Source organism: Barbus barbus (assembly GCF_936440315.1).
Source record: "Barbus barbus genome assembly, chromosome: 36".
Lineage (NCBI taxonomy): Eukaryota > Metazoa > Chordata > Actinopteri > Cypriniformes > Cyprinidae > Barbus > Barbus barbus.
The window spans coordinates 9,890,300-9,915,473 of NC_136714.1; the positions used below are offsets into that span (position 1 = coordinate 9,890,300).

The window sequence follows — 25,174 nt, forward strand, 5'->3', positions numbered from 1 at the left end:
TTGGTTGTTTTTTCACTTTTTTTATATATATATATATATATATATATATATATATATATATACTATATCTACTGATTGGCTTCATCACTGTCTCCTCTCCACCAGTAAGCTGGTGTGTGGTGGGCGTTCTGGCGCAATATGGCTGCCGTCGCATCATCCAGGTGGATGCTGCACACTGGTGGTGGTTGAGGAGATTCCCCCCCTTCTATGTAAAGCGCTTTGAGTGCCTAGAAAAGCGCTATATAAATGTAACAAATTATTATTATATATGTATATATATATATATATATATATATATATATATATATATATATATATATATATTCAATCCCGTTATAGGGTATAATACGCAATATTTGTGTAATCGAGGTATTATTAATCAAGTTTAAGTGCCTGGAATTAATCAGAACATTTTTAAAAGTGGAATATGATATCTTGTAATATCGTATAAAATAAAACATTATTTTAAAAACGTGTGTTATCAAAGCTCGTGACCATGTTATTTCTTGTGCGGTGGTGACGTTTCCTCAAAGAGGCGTGGTCACTGTGTTGCTCTGCACGCGCTGCTGTATAGCGGTCAGCTGATATCACCGGGAGTAACTTTCCAATGGGAGTCCGCGCACCGCTGTTTACGTGACATCACCGCGTCCGTTCTGACCAAACCGAGAAGCGTTATTTTATTCGTGCTTGCAGCTTGCAGTGGTTTACTTCAGCGACGAAATAATAAAACAACCAAACACCGAAACACAATAGAGGAAGTATCAGAGCAATTCGCTGAAAATAAACTAATTTTTCTTTCAAAGGTAAGGAAAATAACACTTTCTCTGCCTTTTCTATGAAAACATATTAAATAATTAATAAATTCCTTTCTATATATTATTTAGTCTTATCTATTTATTTAGATAGCGAATATATATGTTTGTTGATCCTGTCAAACACTGACTGCTGAATGGTAGGATCGGTCTTCAGGGTCTTACCGCCCCTCCATTTTCTTCTAAACATAGTATGGCGTACAAAAAATTAAATCATCATATCGTTCCTCATGATGATATGATGCTGTTCTATTATTATAAATCATGGAAGGTATAACGTATTTGATGATTATTCCAGTTTTTGTGTTTGTGGTGTAAACTGCTGCTGTGTCGCACATTTATTCGCGTGGGCGCATGAGATCCTGCCCTTTGTTTGGCTGCAGGTGAACAATCGTCTTGTTGTGAATGAACCAGATCCCGAGGCCGAGCAGTCGCCTGATTCTCATTATTACTGCAGTTTCTGTAACACTATACTGCATTCAGTGTCATAGAGAGTGAGGCTTGTTAATGTACAGGTCAAAATCAATAGATGCACTTGAGTCAGAGTCAGCTCATTTCAGTTGGTGTGTCTTAGTTTAGCTAGTTATCAGAGTGTACTATGCTCCTTCTGATAATATGATTAGTCATTTGTCCTTTAATTATCAGAGTGAGTTAGTGAAATGTTTTCTTTAACTTTGTGCACATTAAATGATTTAATTTATAAAAATATCAGTCTGTTTTTTCCTAGAGGCTCCAAAAATACACTTTAATACTATACATGTGGCATACATGTCCCTGTTCAATTATACATTTTATGGGGTTTCAAAGCAGACATTAAACACAGTTTTGATTTATGATTTTCTGACAATATATTGTCTGGATTCACAGCAATAGTTTTTTTGGGAAACAAGTTCTGTTTAAAGTGGATTTGCTGGGTGTGTATCAATCATTTAATTCAGTATTGTCTCTGTGTTTGAGCAATGCATTGCCAGCTTGTTCCATTAAGAGCCATTAAGTTAATAATTTACCATCACCGAGTCAAGAGAGCACTGTTTGACTTCAAGCTAGATCAAATACTCTCAGTTCACTTATTGCCGTTGTAAGTATATTTGTCAGTGCTAATGCCCTTTCCATTGACAGAATATTCCTGTTCATCCCATGCACTCGGTGATATTTAGAAATTATGAGTCAACATAATATGATGCATCCACTGATTCAGATCAATGTATCATATTTAATGGAGTAAAGAGACTGTCTCTTATTTTCAATATATTTTTTGTTTTATTTTTTTCTCTAAATGCAGTGCTTAAAATTATGTGATTGAAATATACATATGACTGTACTTTCGTTCCTTAATAGCCTCATATACTGGTTATATACAGGTATACTGGTTAATCTATATGTTGGGTAAACGTAACTATTAAGCTCATGTACCCGTTCAGCACACTTCCATTTTTGAGCTCAGATTATAAAAAGAAAAAATAATTTATTTTCCTACTTGATGGCTTAACCGATTGATATGTTTGTTACTATATACCTCCTGTAATTTCAAGTCAATCGGATCATTGCACGCTGAGATATGGGTCTCCATATGTTCACACTGTCTGGTGGCCATTTTGAAAGCTGTCTAAAAACTTTCACCAAAACAGGAGCCCTTTAAATGGGAATTCTTTTTAAATATATGTTTAAGCCTTTATTTTGTGTAAGTTTCACTACTTACTGTATAATTAAGAGATTAATGTTTAGACCTTTGCATATTATAACCTGGAACTTGGATGTGGGAAATAATTACAGTTAGATACAAACGATAGTTTAAGCAACAAAGTGCAGATGCTACAGAACACAGTTAGCTGACTAGCTGTATAAGATTGCGTGCTACGCTAACATATTACTTCACAGGCATTACTGGATTGTGCTTTTACATCCATAATATTATAAATGTACAGTTTATTGCTGGTCTGTGGTTTTATACTGCTGTAATTTTGCTGTAAAGGTGAGCTTAAAGGGTACACCACTATGAAAATCACACAGCTTCAATGTGACATCAATAAGAAAAAGCATAATTTCATAGATATTGTTAATAATAGTTGTTCATATTAAAATTTGTGTGAACTTAATACATGACCTAGAATATTTATTTAGCAAAATCTTATTAAATCTTAAATTAAATCTAAAAAAATTGTTGCTGTGCCAATTAAGCTCAGTGTGCTCCCTTTAAGCTCTTCCACATTGAACGTCTATGTAAATTCTTCATAAACAGACTATCCCCCGGTTTCACAGACAAGGCTTAAGCTAGTCCCAGACTAAAATGCATGTTTGAGCTGTCTCAACTGAAAATATCTTGCTCTCACATATCTTAAAATATGTCAGTGTCATTGTTCTGTGTCAAGATGCACATATCTTAATTTAAAAGATTAAATATCTTAATTTAACTAAGGCCCAGTCCTGGCTTAAGCTAAACCCCGTTTGTGAAACCGGACCTATAAGTGTTAACTGATGATCGTCACTTTAAGTTGATCTTTATAAAATGATTAATAACTTATTTGAACAGCTTTAAGATGACAAAATGGAGACATAATATAGTTTATGCCCAAAGATGAAAGAGGCATGCCGTCTTTTCAAAGAAGGAGCCATCAGAAACCTGTCATATCTGTCCAGGAAAAAAGCAACTGAACAGATTTTTAAAACAGGCTTCATACGCTTACCTACTTTGTAAATAGTTGTTTTTGTGATTGACTTTGTACCTTCAAATAAAACATTTTTTTTCAATTATTCTTTAAAACTGTTGTTTAAAATAAACAAGATTTTATAATAAAACATGATCTGAGCTTAATGGGAACAGTGGTGTGCTTAAAGGGTACAAAAATGTACCCATTAAGCACAGCCAGACTTTTTGCATTTAATGATGTATATCTTAATTGAAATGCTTTTGTCATTTTAAATAAAATAAAAATAGTTGTGTGTGAGAGATTAATATTTTAACATAACTTCTTGTACTGAAACTAATATCTTGTGCACTAAAAATGACTCTGTGTAGATTTTGGTGAGCTTAATAGGTACGTTTACCCTTTATCTTTTAAATACTATGCTATACATGTTTATATAAAAGTTTGGGGAATGTTTTATTTATTTTTTTTTTTTTTTTGAGAAATAACTTTTCAGCAAGTACACTTTAAATTCATCAATATTGTTTATCAAAAGTGACAGCAAAGACATTTATATTTATAATATAGCCTAATATTTATAATATTACAACTTCTAATTCAAATGAATGGTGTTTTTTAACTTTCAATATATCATCCTAAAAATATTTTACAGATATTAAGCAGCAAACATTTTTCAACAGATAATACTAAGAAAGTATTCTTGAGCACCAAATCAGCATATTAGAATGATTTCTGAAGGATCATGTGACTTGAGTAATGATGCTAAAAATTCAACTTTGCCACTACAGGAACAAATTACATTGTAAAATATATTAAAATAGAAAAGTTACTTTAAAGTGTAATATTTTACAATATCACTGTTTATGCTAGTTTGACTTAGTTGTAGTGAACTGTAATAACCCTGCTAGATGCATGCCTAGACTGTTAAAAACAAACAAGCAACAAAAAAATTATGCACTTTTTCTTAAAAATTTTAAAGATTTTGTAATGATTCTTGACTGCTGAGTAGTACATTTTGTAAGTTTAAGGTGATGAGATAATCAAAGGTGAACTTGATGTCACATGTCTTAAATATGTTGTATAACTTCATTGCTCTCTTCCAGGTAGTCCCCTCATCTGCAGTGTGCAGATGAATTACGAGCAGCCTCCCCCCTACACAGGGCCAGGCCCCACCGCTCCAGGATACCCCCCTCCCGCTGCTCCCGGGTACCCTCCTCAAGGATATCCTCCTCAGGGATACCCTGCACAGCCATACCAAGGATATCCAGTCAATACTGACCAGTCCAACCCTGGTTACCCAAACTACCCTCCTGGACCCCCTGGGTCATACCCGGTCCAGCCAGGATACCAGGGGTACCCACAACCACAGTATGGCGGCCCAGTGTACGGGGAACCTCCTAAAAACACTGGTAAGATTCTTGATTTCCTGTCATATTCAGGATAGATTCACTCTTAACTTCCTCATAAACATCCTCATTTGTAAAAGTGAGGTCAACAGATTTACACACAACACAGCTTGCACAGTCAGTGGAAATGTTTGTTGCTCATATTTTCTGCAACAGTCATGTAATCATTTCAGTTGTACAGTAATTAAATTATTATTTTTCTTGGTGTTCTTCATTTTATCGAGTTTAATAGGAGGTTAGCACAAGTCAGAAGATTGGAGTATGTTTTTAGCTGTTTAAATTACATAATTAAATTGTTTAGCTTCTGTGACTTGCTTGGATTGAGATCACGTGTTAATTAGATATTCAGATAGATTTTAATTAGGTGTAAATGAAATGTCTAATGCACTTTTGCATACAGTGGAGACCCTCTGAGACCAACTGAAAAACATGTAATTTATAATCTGCTTTGCAATGAACTTGCAAAGTTCATACTGCTGCCATTCTGAGCAGTGTTTTTCTCCATCTCTGTGTTTTTTCTCCAGTGTATGTTGTGGAGCAGGGCAGGCGGGAAGATTCTGGGGATCAGGCATGTCTAACTGCATGTTGGACAGCCCTGTGTTGCTGCTGTCTCTGGGACATGTTGACCTAGAATAATAAGGAAACCACTGTGAGCCCCTCTTTTATTTCTAAAGATCTTTCACTCCACATTTCAATCTTTATTTATGTGTGACTACTGAAAAAGTAATTGAGAAACAAATAGAGTAATGTTTTGGTTGTAGAGCCCATTTCTAGTAGTCCAGCTTGGAGCACCTCTTTTTATTCCTTCAATGATGCATGATACGCACTGAGAGACTGATTACATGCGTCGATCTTATTTGTAGAGGCATATTAAACTGAATGTTTTATTCACATGTATATGTATGTCATCTTCATTAATGAATGCAAATATTTACATTTTGCTTGTTTATAGACCAGATTTGATAATCAAATATGGCCTTGAATGTTTGAGCTGTCTTAATATGAGTCAATCACAGAAAAAGTTTATTTCTATTAAATAAAATAATGGAAATATGACGTCATCACTTTTTTTTCTACTAAAAATGTGCTTCTGTGTAGTTTTTGCACTACTAACATACATACATACTAACAAAAAGATGTCCAAAAATAATAATGATTTTCAAACATATTTTCTGGTTATGTTGTGTTAAGTCAGTGTGGCCTGTTCAAGATGGCCTGGGTGCTCAAACAAATTTTTTTGTTGAAAACACTACAGAGCCACAGGAAACCAACTTATAGTTTCAGCATATTAAACTGATAGGAAGCCACATTTAAATTTTAAGTGTTTTCATTTTTTACAAACACAAACAAAATGTAACATTTAACAAAAAACATTCATCGCCTTTGCCCCTGTGAAGCAAAAAATACTACTCTGAACATTTAATTGTAAATCTTGTGAACATTTTAAACCCAATATGAGGGAACAGACCTGAATCTTTGCCACAAAGTAGAAAACATTCAACTTATTGGCTAATTTGTTATCTGCTTTTCAGCTAGAAAGTTAATGTGAAATTGTAACTAAATTAGATAGTATTGACTGCAAATCCTTTTAGGGATTGTTTGCTGAGCTGCAAATGCATTATTAATGAGGTTTTTTTTTCAGTCATCACACTTCACTGGCTTTTCATTGTCTTCTACTGAAGCGTTCCACCCCTCAGATACTACAGATGACACACTTTTGTCTACTAACATTCAACCAAGACAAAAATCATCACTGATTGGAATCTAGGATGGGTTGTTGTATTCATGTTCATAAATAAAGAACCTGTAGATATGTTGACCTCATGGCTTTGCTGGAGCCTTTTTTTTTTACTTATGTAGGTGTGTGTTGAAATACACAGGGTGACAATGTCAAGATGATTCAAGGTCCTGGTAAGCAGGATTTACGGATTGACGACATCCCTTGTTTGTTTTGAGTTATTCAACATGTACTTAGCAGAATCTCGAGAGGAGAGTGCAACACTCTCGAGTGATTCCTTCCCCCAGCACCAGTGTGCATCACTTCACTGGAAGTGGTTCCCATGGGTGTAAACTTAACACCTGCACTGCAACAGGCTATTTAAAGCAAAGCTATGTTTACCATTTTCTCACTGTCAGCAATGACAGCTACAGCTGGTCTAATCTTTGGCCATTCAGTCTGAAACCTCATGGAAATAACAGCAAAACTATTAATAATTACTATATTGTTTGAATTCGATGGTAGAATTTTTTTTCAAAAGTTCAGAATTCTTAAACTCTGTTTATGTCAGTCCTTGTTGTCCACAGAAATCTTTACAAAAATCCTGATGTTCTCAACTGACTGTCATTCCACCTCACTGGCCACAGACAATCACAGTTTTGACTTCTAGTTCTCTGGCATTTTAACTACAATTCTGGAAAAGGGAATAACAGGACAAGTCATTGTTTCTCTGAGGGTTCACAGTGTAGTAATGTTATGGAACTGCTGAGCCTGAGTAAATTACTATATAGACTTAAATTTAGAGCATAATGCTTGTATTTTTACACTGAAAAGAATCTTAGACGGAATGCAGTACCCTTTCGAGGGAACTTCGAACTGCGTCCTCTAGGGGTCGCTATGGGGAACGCCATCAGCGTGACCCGTGTCTGAAGCATACATACAAAAACACCACATGTTGGCCGGCGACAGCCTATGACGTCAATACCGGCGCGACCACAGTATAAAGGGGCACCGGGAAAATACGTCATTCACTTCTTCGTCTTCAGTGACTGTTTTGTTTGAAGCGTGCATTCCACTGGTAAGAACGATTTTGTACTCTACTATGGCGAGCACTAGCAAGGCGTTTAAGAAATGTGTGCATCCGTGTCCTTGTTATTTGACACCTGATGACACGCACGATCTTTGCGTCTTTTGTTTGGGTGAGGAGCACGCACACAATGTCCTCGAGGGGGCAATCTGCGTGCACTGTGAGCTTTTTTCCATGAGAAAGCTCCACTCTCGTCTGACTCTTTTCGAGGAAGGAGGGACAGCCGTCTGCTTCCCGTGGTTCAGGACCCACTGATGCTGCAGCATGGAGGAGAATGAACTCGTGGGGTTCGCAGGTGGATCTGGCTGATAAGTTAGAGAGGGGGAGCGAGGGCAAGCCGCGGGATGATGACGCGATCTCGCTGACATCATCTGATCCAGCGGCTAGTGCTCTGCTGGGTTATGCCCAGGAAGAGCAGGAGATGTCTGAGGGTGAAGAAGTTGAGACTGAGCCCTATCAATCCTCCTGCCCTGCGTATGATGAACTGTTGGAGGTTATGGAACGCGCCACGGCAAGGCTTGACTTCAGGCATACCAGGCTGATCTGCTGAAAGACCTGGATAAGGGTCAGGGCTTGTTGCCTGACGAAGTAGCTGAGCTGCGCCGCACCATGGATTTGGCTCTCCGTGCCACTAAGCAGACCGCCACTGCTATGGGCAGGTCTATGGCGGCCATGGTGGTAATGGAGAGACATCTGTGGATGAATTTGGCAGATGTTGGGAAGAAAGAGAAGGGCTTTCTTCTTGATGCTCCAGTCTTGCCTTCCGAGCTTTTCGGTACCTCCGTCGAGACGGTGGTCGAGAAGTTTAGGGAGGCGAAGGCACGCTCAGCGGCCTTTACAACCTTTATTCCAAGAAGGTCCAGGTCTAAGCCCGAACAAAGCAGGGGTCCTGGCCCATCTCCATCTGGGGATCAGAGATGGCAGAGCTAGCATTGCTCCCCTCACTGTAGAGGGTCACCTATGAGCATGCCGCTCCCTTCTGGGCATCTGAAGTGCTCTTCTTGTTGGTCAAGCTAGCATTGCTCCCCTTACTATAGAGGGTCACCTATGAGCATACTGCTTCCTTCCTGCACCCTATGCTCTCCTGGCTGGTCGAGCTGGCATTGCTCCCCTCACTATAGAGGGTCACCTATGAGCATGCTGCTCCCTTCCAAGCTCTCCTTGTTGGTCGAGCTGGCATTGCTCCCCTCACCTTAGAGGGTCACCTATGAGCATGCCGCTCCCTTCTGGGCGTCTGATGTGCTCTCCTTGTTGGTCGAGCTAGCATTGCTCCCCTCACTTAGAGGGTCACCTATGAGCATGCTGCTCCCTTCCGAGCTCTTCTTGTTGGTCGAGCTGGCATTGCTCCCCTCACCTTAGAGGGTCACCTATGAGCATGCCGCTCCCTTCGGAGCATCTGAGTTCCCTCTCATGCTGAGAGTTAAGTTCTCTGCCTCTCCGGAGCGCTGCCTTGGTAGAGATAGCATTGCTCTCCTGACTATAGAGGGTCACCTATGAGCATGCTGCTCCCTCCAGAGCATTTGAATGGTGTTTACAAATCCATGTTATGATAAGTGCGCACGCTAGTCTCTGTGCACTTTCTGAAAGCCACGTTGTGGTAAGATCGCACACCAAGTGTTTTTCTGTCTTTCTAAAATCCTGTACGGTATGGGTTACGCGCTGCGGCTTCGTGCCCATTCTTTGAGTCAGTCAGGCCCCGGTTTCACCTTTGGCCCCACTCTACCCATGTATCCCCAGTGATACTACTTGAACAGGGTGTTGCACCCAAGGATCTGTTGAGACAGTTCTTTCAGCGAGCTCTTGCAGAGGGTGACAGGCCAAGACTTAGTTACTATCCTAGGCGCTTGGTCGTATCCCCTTAAAGGAATCACTTCTTCTGATTCCAAGCCTTTGAGCTCTACCCTGGGTCCAGGAGGCCCGGCCCCTAATAGGTAAGTTCTGGGGTATGCAGCTCAGGCCTTTGGCCGAAGGGGATAATGTCACTGACAGCCGTCGTACCGTCCCTTAGCCGGGTAGAGTTGGTACTTAGTGCTCGGCTTGCACTCCCCTCAGCATGGTGGCATGGGTATTCCGTTCCCCATAGCGACCCCTAGAGGACGCAGTTCGAAGTTCCCTCGAAAGGGACTGAGATGGGTTCCCTGAGAGTAGGGAACGAGACACTGCGTCCTCTAGGTTAAATTTACATTTACATTTTACATTTATTCATTTAGCTGACGCTTTTATCCAAAGCGACTTACAATTGCTATATATGTCAGAGGTCGCACGCCTCTGGAGCAACTAGGGTGTTAAGTGTCTTGCTCAGGGACACATTGGTGTCTCGCAGTGGATTCGAACCCGGGTCTCTCACACCAAAGGCATGTGTCTTATCCACTGCGCCATCACCCATGCCATCACCATCCCATGCAAGTTCGGTGCCATGCTTCGGACGCAAGCTTCAGACGAAGAAATGAATGACGTATTTTCCTGGTGCCTCTTTATACTGTGGTCGCGCTGGTAGTGACGTCATAGGCTGTCGCCGGCCAACAAGTGGTGTTTTTGTATGTATGCTTCAGACACGGGTCACGCTGACAGCGTTCCCCATAGCGACCCCTAGAGGACGCAGTGTCTCGTTCCCTACTCTCAGGGAACCATGGTTACATACGTAACCTGAGATGTTTTCATGAAACCTTTTTTTCGATTCATGTTGGCTGATTTTTAAGTGATAAGTACAAACAAATCCAGACCAAATCACATTTTAGAAATAAACAAGGTTTTCCCAGCACAAAAATAGAACCATCTACATTTCAATAACCTTTTTCGTTTGGACAGAAAGATTTGTTGGGATTGAGGTTGGTCTACTACTGTGTACTGCTCTTTAGATATTTTTGTGAAATTAACAAGGGTCTTTTATGGGAATAGTGAAACAATTGTTATTGTTTTCAGCTGTAAAGGAAGTCATTCAAATTCAAAAAGTACAAATGCAAATGTTTTATTTTCATAGAATTTCCAAAGAACCTCCTTCCACAGGTGTCTGAGTGTGACTTTGCTAGTTGAAGCTCATATCCACACTGACTTACCACATTCAGAAGAGATTCTACACCAAGAAAAAAATGGTCAACGGTTGCTTTAGCTTTCATAATATTCAAAGAAATCAACCTCTGCGATGAGTCTTGCAATGGATTTTCACACAAAGCAATGATGAAGCCACTTCCTCAAAGAAATGTTCTTGATTTGATACACCCAAACTGTTGAGTCAATGAGAATATTTTACATGTGTAATATGTTTCACAGTTTTAACAGACTTAAAAAACAATATATATTACGCTTTCATCTGTTCTCACTTGCCAAGTTGAATTTAAATTAATAAAATAATTTACAAAAAATCAATAAGTCTCTTACATATTATACAAAACGTTTGGCTCATGTACAGTTTTTTGATCAACGTATCAGACCCTGTGATTGTCATATATTGCGAACAGAAAAGGACAGACGGTGTGAGCTGATGATTAACACATCCAACGAAGGCCAATCAGAAAGCTCAGCCTCACACGGCGCAATTAAAATCATAATACCGAACACTGCATCGACGTATACCGAGAAAATTCATGAGGAACGAGACACTGTCGTCCCTTTTGAGTATGTTCCAGTGTAGTTTCACAAACACGTATGGGAGCAGGTGATGCTGTTTTATTAAGCACTGCGGTATGAGAGTGCGGTGAACTGATTTATCCGTGAACATATGGTTTGATATGCAGTCATGAAAAACCAAAGCAGTGAGCCATAACACTACCAACACATGAATGTCCGCCAGTCCGAAATGACTAAAAAATATTTACCACTTTCTATAAAGTCAAAAGGTCACTACAAAATCATTGTTCACAAGTGCTTTTTTTCTCAATATTGGGTCATAGTGTTCTTGCTGCTGGCGTTTGGTTCTCCATTTTTGGGAAATGTCTCTGCAGCGCTCTGTTTCTCTCCGTAGGAGATGGTGTGGCATCAGCGACGGCTGAACTCTGTTACCTCCTGCCCATCTCGTTCTGTTTGAGGAACTGGATGTTAGCGCTGCTGTCTGCCAGTTCAGGGTACTGCTCTACCGGGAGAACGTAGTAGCCCTCGTAGCCCACGACCTTCCCCATGGCTAACAGTTGTTGTTTCTCATTTTCAGCCCACATGCGTCCTCCTTCCCTGCCCTCGCGCACTTGCTGTTGCTCCCTGGCCCAGGCTCCAGACAGCGCCCTCTGGTGGGCTTGTTCCAGCAGGCGGCTCCGCTCCTTTTCCAGAACCTCTGCTGATAGCCCGTACCGGACGCTGTATGTGAGTTTGGCGGAGTGGATTTCTAAAGTGACGCCCCGGCGGGAGCGCCCGCTGACAGTCACGTTGATCCCGCTCTCCAGCGTCTTATGGCCGCTGCTGAGACCCAGGGCCAACAGGTCGCTGTCAGCCAGTCCGAGCTTCACAAAGAAGTGGCAGTCTCGTCCATCGATGGTGTAATGCGTGCCATCCATGTAGATGGTGTTGCTGAGGATCTGTGATATTTTGCGACTGTCTTCGCTAGCTGAGCTGGACAGGTCTGTTAATACGTGACCATCCTTGATAGCGATCATCATGCCTTTGCCTACGATGGGTGTGCTGGTGCCAAACCAGTAACCGGGCTTGTCGCGCTTTGTGCGCCGCTGTTTGTTGAGCCGCCTCCCCTCAAGAACCATGAAAGCCTGATTGTGTCTGTCCACTGAATGCTGAACTCCAGTGAAAAGCTGTAAAATGGGTGAACAGTTAGTGACACCTGATAAAATTGGTTCAGCAGTAATATGATACATATGGCCACTTTCAGTTTTAGGTTGTAATGCGTAAAGAGCATTTCAGACAATTTGACAGAAAATTATTTTGTCCCTTTAGACCAGGGACATGCTGACAATGCTGGCACAAATTTTTTTTTACATTTGTTGTTGTAGTTTTTTTTTTATCTTTGTCCATACAAACAATTGGTTTTCTGTGATGCATTCTACATTGTTGTTGCAAATTCTGCAGATTTATCCCCAGGATAATGTTATTTAGCTGGCTAAGATAAATGAGGTTTTGTTGAAATTGCAAAAATAACTTTTTTTTAAACATTCACTACTGTTCAAAAGTTTTTTGAAGTTTTTGAGACTTAATATTTTTTGAATGACGTCTTGTATGTTCACCAAGTCTGCATTTATTTGATCAAAAATACAGTAAAACGGTAATATTCTGAAATACAATTGCAATTTAAAATAACTTTTTTCTATTTTAATCTATTTTAAAATGTAATTTATTCCTGTGATAACAAAGCTGAATTTTCAGCTATTACTCCAGACTTCAGTGTCACATGATACTTCAGAAATACTGATTTTGAGCTCAAGAAAAAGTTCTTCTTTATTATAACAGTTGCACATGCTTAATATTTTTGTGTAAACCATGATACATTTTTTTGTTTAGCAGCAGTTCAAGTTCAAAGCTTGAACATAATTTATTTGAAAATATACGTACAGTCGTGGTCAGAATTATTGGCAAATTATGATCAAAAAAGGCTCTGAAAATAAACCTACATTATTAATCCTTTTGATCTTTTATTTATTTTTTTTTAAATCACAAAAATCTAACATTTCATTGAACTAAAATAATTGAAAATGGGGGAAAATATCATTATGAAATAAATGTTTTTCTCAAATACACGATGGACACAATTATTGATATCCCTAGAAATTCTTATGAGTAAAATATCTCTGAAGTATTTTCCCATTCATATTCACAATTTTGAGCACTCAAAATAATCACTGGGTGATTATGAACATGAAATTATCCAGCCATGGCTTCCTGTTTCACAGAAATATAAATAGGAGGGAAAACAAAGCCAAAATTCCCTTAATTATCCATCACAATGAGAAAAACCAAAGAATATATTTATGATGTGCAGCAAAAGATAATTGAGCTTCACAAATTAGTGAAGTGGCTTTAAGAAAAGAGCTTACAAAAAAATGGTCAAACAGCACCTACATCACCACATGTTGTTTGGGAGGGTTTCAAGAAAAATTCTCCTAGCTCATCCAAAAACAAACTCCAGCATATTCAGTTATCAGACACGACTGGAACTTCAAATGGGACTGGCTTCTATGGTCAGATTAAACTAAAAAATTAGCTTTTTAGCAGCAAACACTCAAGATGGGTTTGGTGAACACAGGGATAAAAAGTACCCCATGTGTACAATGAAATATACTGCTGTATTTTTTATATTGTGGCCCTATATTTCTGCTGGAGGCCCTGGACATCTTGTTTAGACACATGGCATCATGGATTCTATCAAATACCAACAGATAAAAAATCAACAAGTGACTGACTCTGTTAGAAATCTTATAATGGGCCATGTTTGGATTGTTTGGACACAAACCTCAAAAACAACACAAAAATGGGTCACTGGGCACAAAACCGGGTCACTGGGCACAAAACCAAGCTTCTGCTATGGCCATTCCAGTCCTCTGACCTGAACCCTGTAGAAAATGAGCGAGGTGAACTGAAGAGAAAAAGCACCGTCATGGAGCTGTGAATCTGGAGAGATTCTGGATGAAGGAATGGTCTCTGATCTCTTGTCAGGTTTTCTCTAACCGCATCAGGCATTATAGGAGAACATTTAGAGCTGTTAAACTGGCAAATGGATGTTTCAAAAAGTATTGAATAAAAGGGTGCTGTTAATTGTGGCCAATGTGTATTAGAGAAAATCATTTATTTTATAATGATATTCAACCACATTTTAAATTCTTATTATCCAATGAAAGGTTAGATTTTTGTGATTTTTTTTAAATATAAAATCAAAAGGATTAACAATGCAGATTAATTTCACAGCCTTCTTTGATCATATTTCCCAAGGGTGCCAATAATTCTGACCATGACTATTTTGTAAAATTATAAATTACTTTCACTTTTTATCAGTTTAATGCTTCATGACTGAAGAAGTATTAATTTCCAAAAAAAAAAGGTCTTACTGTTTTGAACGATACTGAACCGAAGGTTTTGAATGGTAGTGAACATATTTGTAACAAAAACATTTTGCAAATTGTCTTCATAAATTTATTTTAAAAATATTTTTAAAATGACAAATATAAATACTTAGAGCATATATAAGAATACATGGAGTATAATCTGGTAATTCTAAACATTATGTGATCAGTAAAAATATTGAATGTAAAATGGTGAAGCCATTTGCTCAGCAAATGTAGACAAAAAAATTTAATTGAAAAATGATTGCCAAATCAAACTGACCTGAACGTTATCAGAGTCCTGACTGGCAAGTATCTCATAAGGAGGGTCAACAAAGTAAAGCGAGTGTCTAGGAAACCCTGGAATGATGTTCCTGAGCTGGAAGCCAAACATAACCAGCCAACTCTTCACATCTGCAAAACAAAACAGGGAAAAGATAGCTTTTACAAGCTGTCACAGGAACCAATGTCAGTCATTTTATACATGCGTTCTAAGCTCAGCCCATAAATACAAAGCAGAACATTTTATCACCTCTTACCTGTCACATAGTTTTTCACATCAATCATATCACTGAGTGGATTATTGTTCTTAAACATATACAGGTTGAATGGAGCTGGCTCTTTGCCTATCTTCGGCCACAATGTATGGTCAGGTGCAATCCATCTTCCTGCCAGCACGTCGTAGTCTCTCTGGGCGAAGTGCACTAGCTTTGTGAGAGGATCATAAAGCCCTCCATGAAAGCCCAATATGAGCTGGAAATCCAGGTTGGAATCATGGTAGATCTCTCCGTACGCCGTGTACTGCATCTGCTTGACCATCTGCCCATTGCTGCTGAAGATGGCCAGCGGAGTGCCTACGTTGTCAGAGGCAATGTAGTATTCCTCCCCACCACTAATCTCCATAGCAAACAGATGACCCTGCAGGTCATAGTAGAACGAGGTGATTTCAGCCCTCGAGTGGTTGTAAACATGGGTGACCCGAGTGGGGTAGTTCAAGTCAGCGTAGAAATACTGCTGATGCTCGCCTTCGTTAGTTCTGCGGGAGACACGGCGGCCCAAGCCATCGTAGCGATAGCGGACACTCCAACCTCCTGCTGTGCGACTGTAGGCTCGCTCGAGAAGACCTTTGGAATTGTACTCAAAGATGTCCGAGCCCCTCTGTGCAAGCACACCATCCTCATCGAGCTGATACTGCATATCGCCGAGCCGTGTGATTCGGTCTCGAAGATCATAGCGTAGTGGCAGCAGACGGGCGCTGTTACCAGGGTTAAGCAAATGGAGATTTCCGTTTAGGTCGTAGCTGTAGCGCCAAGTAGACCAGTCATCAACCTTGACACCAACAAGCTGTCCGTCGCCATCATATTCGTAGCGGTACTGTGTGGTGTTAGCATATGGACCGATCTTTAGTTCACGTTTAATTACCCGGCCCATACTGTCATACTGCACCGTCATCCAATACATCAACGAGCGGAAGATCTCGTACTGCACTTCCTTGATGCGGCCATGTGCGTCAAAATGCTTACTGAGGGTCATCACTGCCGTGGTAATGATTTGGTTGATGTCATAGTATATGATGCCAAACTTGCCAAAGTGTTCGACCTTACCAGAAATCTCATCGTAGCGGTATAGGTCCACAGGAAGTGGGGTTTCCCCTATAACTGGCTTTATGCTGGCCACCCTGAAGCTGTTGTCATGATAGGTGTAGTCAAATCGAGCATTGACCATTCCTTCCTCTGAGAAGCGGTACATCTGTTTGTCCACTAGGGGGCCGAGTTTGCGATAGCGAATGGTGCAAGAGAAGCCTCCACTCTGTAAGTTGACCATTTTAAGCACTCCAGTCGTTTCATCATAGCCAAAGGTGATGGCAGTGGCGTCATACAGCACCTCCGAGAGCTTTCCGAGCTTCCCGTACTTGTAGAGCACACACCGGCCCGTTCCGAGGTAGAATGTAGCGTGTGGGCGCCCATCCTCGCTGAAGTCGTGGATAATGGTGGCATTGCTCTCAGGGGGGTTGTAGGTGTTGCGAATGTAACCAACAGACACGTGGGTGGCCATAGTGTGTCTGGCCATGCTTGGCATAGTGACCGCCGTGAGCCGGCCCGCTGTGTCAAAATCAAAGACGTACTGTTTCTGACTCTGCTGGAGCAGCAACACCATGGACTGCAGAGTGAAAGAGCAAGAGAAAAATTAAAGGGTGAACAAAATGAGTATATTAACACTGTAAGAAAAACAAATCTTTTGTTTTGGTTCAAAAGAGTCAACTCACTTTGTCCATGTAGCTGAAGCTCCAAACTTTCCCATCAACAAAGGTTCGGGACAGGATCCGTCCAAATGTGTCAAACTCGCTTTTCTCGCTCATGCTGCCCCTCTGCAAGCCCACCAACCGGCCGGTGGGTGAATAAGACACATTGACCAGGGCTAAGCTGCTGCTGGGGAGCCAGGTGGCCGGTCGGCCCTGGGCGTCATAGATGATGCGTAGAGTGAATTTGCGGTGGTCATCGTAGATCTTCTCTGTTCTGGTGTTGCGGTCATAGTCAATGGACAGAAGGTTTCTGCTGTGGACCTGCGGGAAAAGATTTAAGGTTTCTGGAAGTTCTACATTCAAACATCAAACGTTGCAGTTTACGCAGCAAATTTAAACAGATTAATTGTTTCCCAAAGTATCCCATTGCCAAGCTTTAAACTGCTAAATGTGTATTATGTGTGAATTTCTGTAAAGCTGCTTTGAACAGTGCTATACAAATAAAATTGACTTGACTTGACAACTAACTTCAATAGTAAAAAGAAAAACTTACGCGCAACTTCCTGCCAAACACTGTGACCTTGCCCTTGGTCAGCTCTTTTCTCATGCGCCATTCGATAGAGTTGAGGCCGCTGTCAGTGGGTAGAGTGATGTTGCGTCTCCCAATGGTTGGGCTCACTGATCCTGCAATGATGTGCGGTTCAGTGTGAAAGCTGATACCCATTCCATTAGCATAGGACACTCGCAGTGTGCCGTTGTGGTACAACTGATAGCTATTCCTCACTTGGTCTGTGAAAAGGCAAAAAGAATATAGGTCGGTATTTCTGCATAGGGTTTACTTGACTCCAATGAAACGTTTTTAGATGAATCTGTCGTCTTCTCCTAAGTGTAATCTCTGTTCCCAAGGAGTTTTAGGCACATTTTTGCTTTTTTCTGGGAGTGCCGCTCTCCCTCACCTTTTTGGACTCAGCTCACAGGACATATCATATTTGTTGGGTACTGAGATATGTTTGACTCCGCGCCATTTTTTCATGAATGACTTTAGGGAGTTCACCTTGTCCGTCCAACAAAGATCTTTACTTTTAGCTGCTCTCACAGCAGCAAAACAATTGCTTGGAATCCTCCTCACACAATGGACAGACGAACCTGGACTGTGTATTTGTTGGACATTATCTCAATGGAACTCTCTACTTCTCGTATACATGGATCTAACGTGAAAACTGTAAATTCATGCATTCAGCTTTTAATGTTGTCTTCTTTTCTAAAATCTTTGTAAGAAATATTTTATTGTTATTTGTTTATCTATTCATATTAATCTAAAATTAAGGGCACCCAAAGGGTTGGTTTTCATGTAATTTGTCTTGAGTAAATAGCAAAAGCATACTCTCTACAGGAAATTACAAGTAAATTGCGTGAGAGAATCCATCAATACATAATCCACTGGATATAAAGAGAAGAGTTTAAGCCTTCAAGCTTTTGCCTTCTGAAAGAACCCCTAAATGCTGCCTATGGTAAATTGTAAAATGATGATTTCTCTGCTCTGCTGGACTCCACACATTCAAACAATGTGGCCTCCCTGTGGGTAGTAAAGAGAAACATCAGTCTAACTGCCTGCTGTGTGTTTTGGTCTTACTGGATGTGATTTAGAGGGGAAACGGGGGGCATCAGCATGAGATCGGGACTGAGATATGTTCCTTCTGTGTTGTGTACCTTGAACCACAGTGTAGGACGCCTCTACGGATGAGAGATTAGTGATGACCGTGACATCATCATCTCTGTTTGAGCTCTCCATGTCAATATTGATGGTCTCCTCCATCTCACGATGCAGACTGGTCACCACACCAGTGGGATATGTGACGTTGGTCAGACGACCTTCACCGTCATAGCTGAGAAGTAGGGATACAAGACAAAACTCACTAACAACACGAATACAATAAATAGTCAGCACTGTCTTTGCACAATTATTTCTTTAATTAATTTATAAGTAATTTTTAATGTTTTAAATAGTTTGAAACCAATGTTATTTTAGCACTATTTATACCTTATTATAAGATTTTTAATATTTCAAATGAGCTTTTATTTGTATTCTCTTTTTTTATTTTAGTTTGCGTTTTAGTAATTTTGTTATGTGCTTTTGTCATTTTTATTAGTTTTTTATCTTCCTATATAACTTTTTATAATTTAAGTTTAATTTTAGTGATTGTAGTACTTCGACAGCTGTTTTTTTTCTTTCTTTTTTTAATTTTAAAGTTTTTCATCTAATACTTGTATTTTATTTCAGCTTTTTTAGCTGCCAAAACAACTGGTAAATGAAAAATGCTGAAATTATGTATAAATATAAAACACTATTTGAAACAACCACAACTTGTCATCTATGGTTTTTAAATGTCTAAAGCAGTTCTAGCATACAGACACTAGATGGCTGCAGGACCAAAGCGGTGCTGTGTAAACATCCTCTGCTCTGACACTAGATGAGGATTCAAGTCAGATGATAACCAGTGCTTAGAAACAAAAGAAGTCAAAATCCATTGTCTATAACAACATCTATGAGACACTGGGGGCAAATTTTTAACAATCACATCACTTTTACACTGACAATTTGACCACAAGAACATGCACTAAATTCTCTATCCAGCTTAAAGTACTAAATAAACTGAAATGTCACTAGGTCATTTTAAAATAAGTCAATATCAATCATTTCAGTGCAAACAAACCACATTTTATGTAAATTGGGTTTAATATAGATTATTTTATTAACAATGGCCAATAAACATGGTGTTATTACTACCCACGAAAAGCAGATGCAAACTGAATTTTATTAAAAAGATATTTCCCTGCATATTGCAGCAGTTATTCATCAAACAATAACCAAACACATGTCTAGAGATCTAATGCAGTTATTACCCTTATCGTAAGAAAGTTATTCCCCCTGAAACTTTGTGACTAATGAGTTTTATTTGTGTTTCGGAGTGTTTTAAATTAATTTCCTTAAGATTTCCAGATTTGCCTTTGCCTCAAAGTTCTATCGTCACACTGCACATTTCATACTCACTTGTAAAAGTTTGTCCATCCGGTCTCATCTGACTTGGAGGCTAAAAGTTCTGCGTTAGTGTTATAACTGAGCTGTGCTACTTCCTGGCTGAGGGCGGACACTGAACGTAGGCTGCCGGCTGGGTCCATTCCCAGTGTTACCACCTGGTTCTCTGGCAACAGCACAAGCCTGATAGAGCCAGACGCCTCCCTCCTCACCCGAAGTGTATTGTTAGAGGCATCGGTAACTGCTGCCAACTCTCCGTCCAGCCCGTAGGTAAAGTTATACAGGGCCAAGCCTGTAATGAGGCTAACCGTTTGCCTATGAAGGCCGTCAGGACCAAACACATATAGCTCCTGTTCCAGAGATGAACCCACTTCATATTGTCCGCTTGCTGTGGCGTTAGGGCGGTTGTTGCGGACTGAACGTACACGGATATTGTTCAGGTCAGCGATGTACAGGGTACCATCTGGTGACACAGCCAGCGAAGCAGGACAATTGAGGCTGGCGTCCGCAGCGTAGCCCTCATCTCCTGAGAAGCAGTTGCAGTTGACGTCATTCTTGCAGTCGCATTCGGAGGCAGCGCCGGCAAGCAGGGAGATCTCGCCGCTGGTGCTAACTTCCCGTATGCGGTTGATGCGCTTCTCATCGGTTTCGGCAATATAGAGCACACCTGTGTGGGAGATGGTGATGGCTGTGGCGCTCTCCAAGGCAGAATGGATGGCTAGTTTGCTGAGCGAGTAATCAATGCCAGGGACCTGGCAGTGCATGGGCCGCCCTGCAATAATGCTGACCTGGTGGTTCTCAGAGATACGCAGGATGATGTTATTCTCCAGCACATACAGAGAGTTGTCCATAGGGTTGATGGCCAGGTCTGTAGGCCACTCCAGACGTACCTGATGTTAAGAAACATTAAACGTGAAGAGTACATTAACACAAAAAAATAAAAATTATTGGGCATGCTGAGCAGTTGTGGTCTTCGTGGGAAGCCCAGTGGGATTTCCCTGCCTCTGCTTTTGATACCTCCCTTTCTGTTCGTTTCATTTATCCTTGCTTCTGGTCAAACTGAATGCATTTCCCATTTCTGACAATAGATTTCCTACTGGCATTTAAAAAAAATGATGTGCTACAGATTCTTCCGAGTGGAACGAATCAGCAGGCCTATGAATTTATTACAGTGATAGACAAATGATGACAGCTGCTTGATTGATAATCCAGTTCCATTGTTTGTCACTGTCATTGTCAAACGTTAATACCCAAGGAGACACGCAAGGATGAAACATGAAGAAAAACGCAATCCACAATGCAAACTGAAATAAACAGGCTGAAATGTGTTTACACAACTCTGTTTGACAGTTTAGCTGTATACTTCATTGGGCCTGTAATTTATTTAAAAAATAGTATTCAGTAAGTTACTTGCTAAATTTATTTAGCTTAAACAGTTAGCCTATTTCCTCACTTTTACTGTTCTTTTCTGTATAGTTACATTGTCAAAACCTCTACATTAAAACATCAACGATGACAATCTCAATCAAATGTGTGTTGTTGTTTTTTTAAACAAGCATGTTTGATCAATATTAATTTACATAGGGTGCCATCAAACTTGCTCAAAAGAATTTATAATATACTCTGGTAAACAAATGATCTGTCTCTGATTCTATAAAATAATCTTGATAATTAACAATGTTCATTTTAATGGATTGTTTCTATGTAGGGACACACATTTCATTGCTTCTGCATTACAAATGACAAATGAGTTATGTTCATATCCATTGAGATCAGCCAGGGTATGTATGTGATATTCAAGAAGCTAATTTGAACTTGCACACACTGCAGACAAATTGAAATAAGACGCAATACATCTATACACATTATAGAGCATCCGAACAAGGCATTTTAGAACAGATTTCAACAACCGTTCATTTATTTTTAGGAGCATGAACCTATCTTGATAGACCGTCAACTGAGTGCAAGTGCAAGAGAGTTGAGAAAAGTAATTACAACCTGGCTGACATCCATGCTGGAGTCACAGCTGAGGGGCCTGACTGCAGTCAGGTCATTGGTCTTTATCAGAGTGGAGATAATGCCATTCTGATCCACTTTTCGTATCATGGTAGCATCCACAAAGTACATCAGGCCATTCTTATCCAATGCAACACCTGCATGAAAGAACCGGCAGTGAAGAAACTCAATACTTGTGCATGATAAAGCTCATATTAAGACATTCTATAAATATATATGATATTCAGCTGGTATTAAAAGGACAGTTGAGACAAAATGATCTATTGTTGTAACTGTCTAATAATTATGGTACTTTTCTTCTTAAACTTCTCCTCTCCTAAAGAATTTCACTGCTCCCCAAGTATCTGATTGATTTCCCTCCCATTCTGATATTCCAGAGAGCAAGGTGTTTTTTAAAGGCAAAATAATTAGTAGTCTGTGTGTGTGGGAGCAATGACCTGGAAAAGAGTCAGACGCTGTGCCGCTCGACTGCTACAGTTTGAGTCACGCTGTCACGGTGATCATGTCAGAGTGCGTTTTATTCTGAGATAAGAAGGCAGAGTCGTCTCTGAGTGCAGTCTGCTAACCTTATGATCTCGCTTTACCTTCTGTGTCATTTATTTTCCTCACATCAGTGGCCATGCTGGGCTTAAAGAACGATGTCTGGAGTCTAGAGAATTACAGGTTACTGAGGTTTGTGATAGCATAGAAAATGACAGCACCTGGTAACTGTCTAAGGGATTAAATGTTGATGCTTTCTAGGTTCATGGAAAATAAAAATGTGTCTCAGTCATAACTGTGAAGCATTACAGTGTGGAAATGATACTTTGTCTTGCGTAAAAGCTAACTCTGAAGAAGTTCAGGATGTAGTATGAAGTAAGGTGCAGTACTTTGTGTAATTTCTGCTCCTCCCAAGTCACAGATCGAGACGAAAAGCGGGAATATTTCTTTAAAAAACATCACCTCTTGGGCTCATTAGTGTGGCTTCCACTGCCTTGCCTCCATCACCGCAGCGTGCCTCATCGAACGGGACACACTGCTCTCCCGTCCCCACCACCACCTGAGCGTTATCCAGCAACGGTCGTGCCCCATTCAGAGAGCGAACGCGGTAGATCTGCCGGGAGTTGGTGTCTGACAGGAACAAAGAACCCGACACCGGATCCACTGCCAAGTAGTACTTATGGCTTGGACTGTTGCTATGGAAATAGGGCAAATGGGAGAATGTCTCTTAATAAAATCCTCTGACAAACAGCATGGTTACCTAGGTGAATATGATGAAATGTGAATAGTTAACTGCTGGTAAAGTAATTGGAACTCAAAAAAGAAAACACTTTTATAAAAAGGGAAAAGATTCTGCTACATGCAATGAACTGTATTAAAGAGTAGGACACAAGCACAACAAATCTCAGTTTTCAGACACATTAGCATGCTATTTAGACATGCACACATGATGAATATTTTTAGATTATGCATTTATTTTAATTACCTGTGTCTCAAATCTTTATTTCTTCGTGAAGCAGGGGGAGAGAAAAGAAAAAAAGTGCATCAGTTAGAACAAATTGTCAATACATCTAATTGTAAAAGCTATTCCAGTTGTTAAAAACAACATTAAATCAAAACTGAACTTATTTATTATCATAATAAATGTCCTTGGTGTAGTAGTGCATGATTTATCAGTGCATGTCAAGTGTTTATTATTATCTTTCATCAAACTGCAATAACTGTTGACTTTGTGGTCAGTGCCACTGCTCTGACATATTGAGCTGTGGTGCTCATGGGAAACCCTTGATTTCACAGAACAATATCAAATGACAAGTTTGAATTATTATTTATCTTCTTCTGACAGCTTTTCCTGTCAGTGGATCTTGGAATTTAAGCCTCATGCATTTTTTATTTAAATGTGATTTGATTTAGAACCAACTCCAGACAATTATTATTGTAGCAGAATATTCAGTTCTATTCTATAATGTCTTATATTACAGAGGTTAAATGAATTACAAATGCGGTTTTAATGTTGTCAGCTGTGCATCCTATCAGCTTTACCTAAGCTCCAGTACAGCTGTGGTATTGAGGGACGGATAGACTCTCCGCACAAAGTTAAGGTCACCCACGTACAGGTTGCCCTCTCCGTCACAGGCTACGGCCATCGGCGCCAGCAGCTTGTTGCCCTCAGCCGTCCCACTGCAGCTTGGGCACGAGATACTGCGTCTTCGGCCGTTACCCATAATACTGTTAATGATGGGCGGCTGCTGCTGGGAGAGGAAGATATTCTCACCGCTGCCCTTATGAAGGATGCCTGTGTGAAATAAATCAAACACTGTCACTAAGCACAACTGAGTGAGATTTCAAACATGACATATTTCTAATGGTCTTTACACGCACAAATGTGATGCTTAAATGAAGGCATCAATTTCTACAGTGTGACATATTTATTGCATTTCATGATCAATAGTGTGAAACCAGCAGTCATTAAAGACCTCATAATCATCAATAACGGGCAAAAAAATTAGCTGGTCCCGGAAACGAAGAGGAATTTACCCTAATACAGTGATGAAATTATGAGCAATGGCAAATATGCATAAAAAGAGCAATATTACGCAGAAAGTGTGAGTTATTTTATAGTGAACTGGCATTGCTGTGTCCTTTTTTGACTTTCCACTAGCCAAGCTCCAATCACAATAAATTGTTTTTCTTTTAACATGAACCTCCCTATCTCCTAAAGCAAGGGAATAACTCTTCGGAAGGAGGAATTTAGTTGCTGCAAAGCCTGAAGATAAACGGATGTGAAAAAGCATGCAGTAACTTCTATTCTATAATGTTGCTTAATACCAACACATTGCACACAGTGTGACTCAGTAATGGACTTTTTTTTTTTTTGGAGAAGCTTGTTAAACCATCAGCTGCAGGGATGACCTGTCCCTTCTGCATTGTCAGGTATATTTCACAAAACAAGTGCCTCATAGGAAATACATCCTGGCTCATTGTAATTAGCCTGATCATTCAGGGATGGACAATTCTGGTCCTTGAAGGCCACTGCACTGCAGAATTTAGCTGCATCTATAATCAAACACACTTGTAAAATAAGTCTTCAGGATTACTTGAAACTTACATAAAGGTGTGTTTGATGAGGTATGGAGCTAAAGTCTGAAGTAAGTGAAGTGACATTCAGCCAAGTATGGTGACCCATACTCGGAATAGACCTTTTACGCACTTCCGCATTTTTCGAACGGAAATACGTCAATGAAGTGTATTAGAACTTCCT

The 25,174-nt window shown here is 40.0% G+C and overlaps 2 protein-coding genes across 3 annotated transcripts in view; one reads left to right on the top strand and one right to left on the bottom strand.

Annotated features, from left to right (window-relative positions):
* The first annotated feature begins 532 nt into the window (after positions 1 to 532).
* LOC306855742 (cysteine-rich and transmembrane domain-containing protein 1-like) lies at positions 533 to 5,756 on the top strand. The gene is made up of 3 exons (XM_079394574.1): positions 533 to 803; positions 4,561 to 4,866; positions 5,388 to 5,756. Exons 2-3 carry the CDS (start codon positions 4,587 to 4,589, stop codon positions 5,492 to 5,494), a joined length of 387 nt encoding a protein of 128 aa, XP_079250700.1. The 5' UTR covers positions 533 to 803; positions 4,561 to 4,586; the 3' UTR covers positions 5,495 to 5,756.
* A 4,864-nt stretch (positions 5,757 to 10,620) lies between these two features.
* Positions 10,621 to 25,174, bottom strand: part of LOC306856302 (teneurin-2-like) — a gene marked incomplete at its 5' end in the record, with an annotated part of 227,828 nt that continues 213,274 nt past the window's right edge. For both annotated transcript variants that reach the window (XM_079395482.1, XM_079395481.1), the window contains 11 exons: positions 10,621 to 12,400; positions 14,922 to 15,052; positions 15,178 to 16,798; positions 16,905 to 17,201; positions 17,434 to 17,669; positions 18,591 to 18,766; positions 19,933 to 20,807; positions 21,916 to 22,070; positions 22,876 to 23,108; positions 23,399 to 23,419; positions 23,956 to 24,208. In XM_079395482.1, the coding sequence (XP_079251608.1) occupies positions 11,663 to 12,400; positions 14,922 to 15,052; positions 15,178 to 16,798; positions 16,905 to 17,201; positions 17,434 to 17,669; positions 18,591 to 18,766; positions 19,933 to 20,807; positions 21,916 to 22,070; positions 22,876 to 23,108; positions 23,399 to 23,419; positions 23,956 to 24,208 (4,736 nt within the window). In that variant the 3' untranslated portion in view covers positions 10,621 to 11,662. The remainder of the gene's footprint in view (positions 12,401 to 14,921; positions 15,053 to 15,177; positions 16,799 to 16,904; positions 17,202 to 17,433; positions 17,670 to 18,590; positions 18,767 to 19,932; positions 20,808 to 21,915; positions 22,071 to 22,875; positions 23,109 to 23,398; positions 23,420 to 23,955; positions 24,209 to 25,174) is intronic.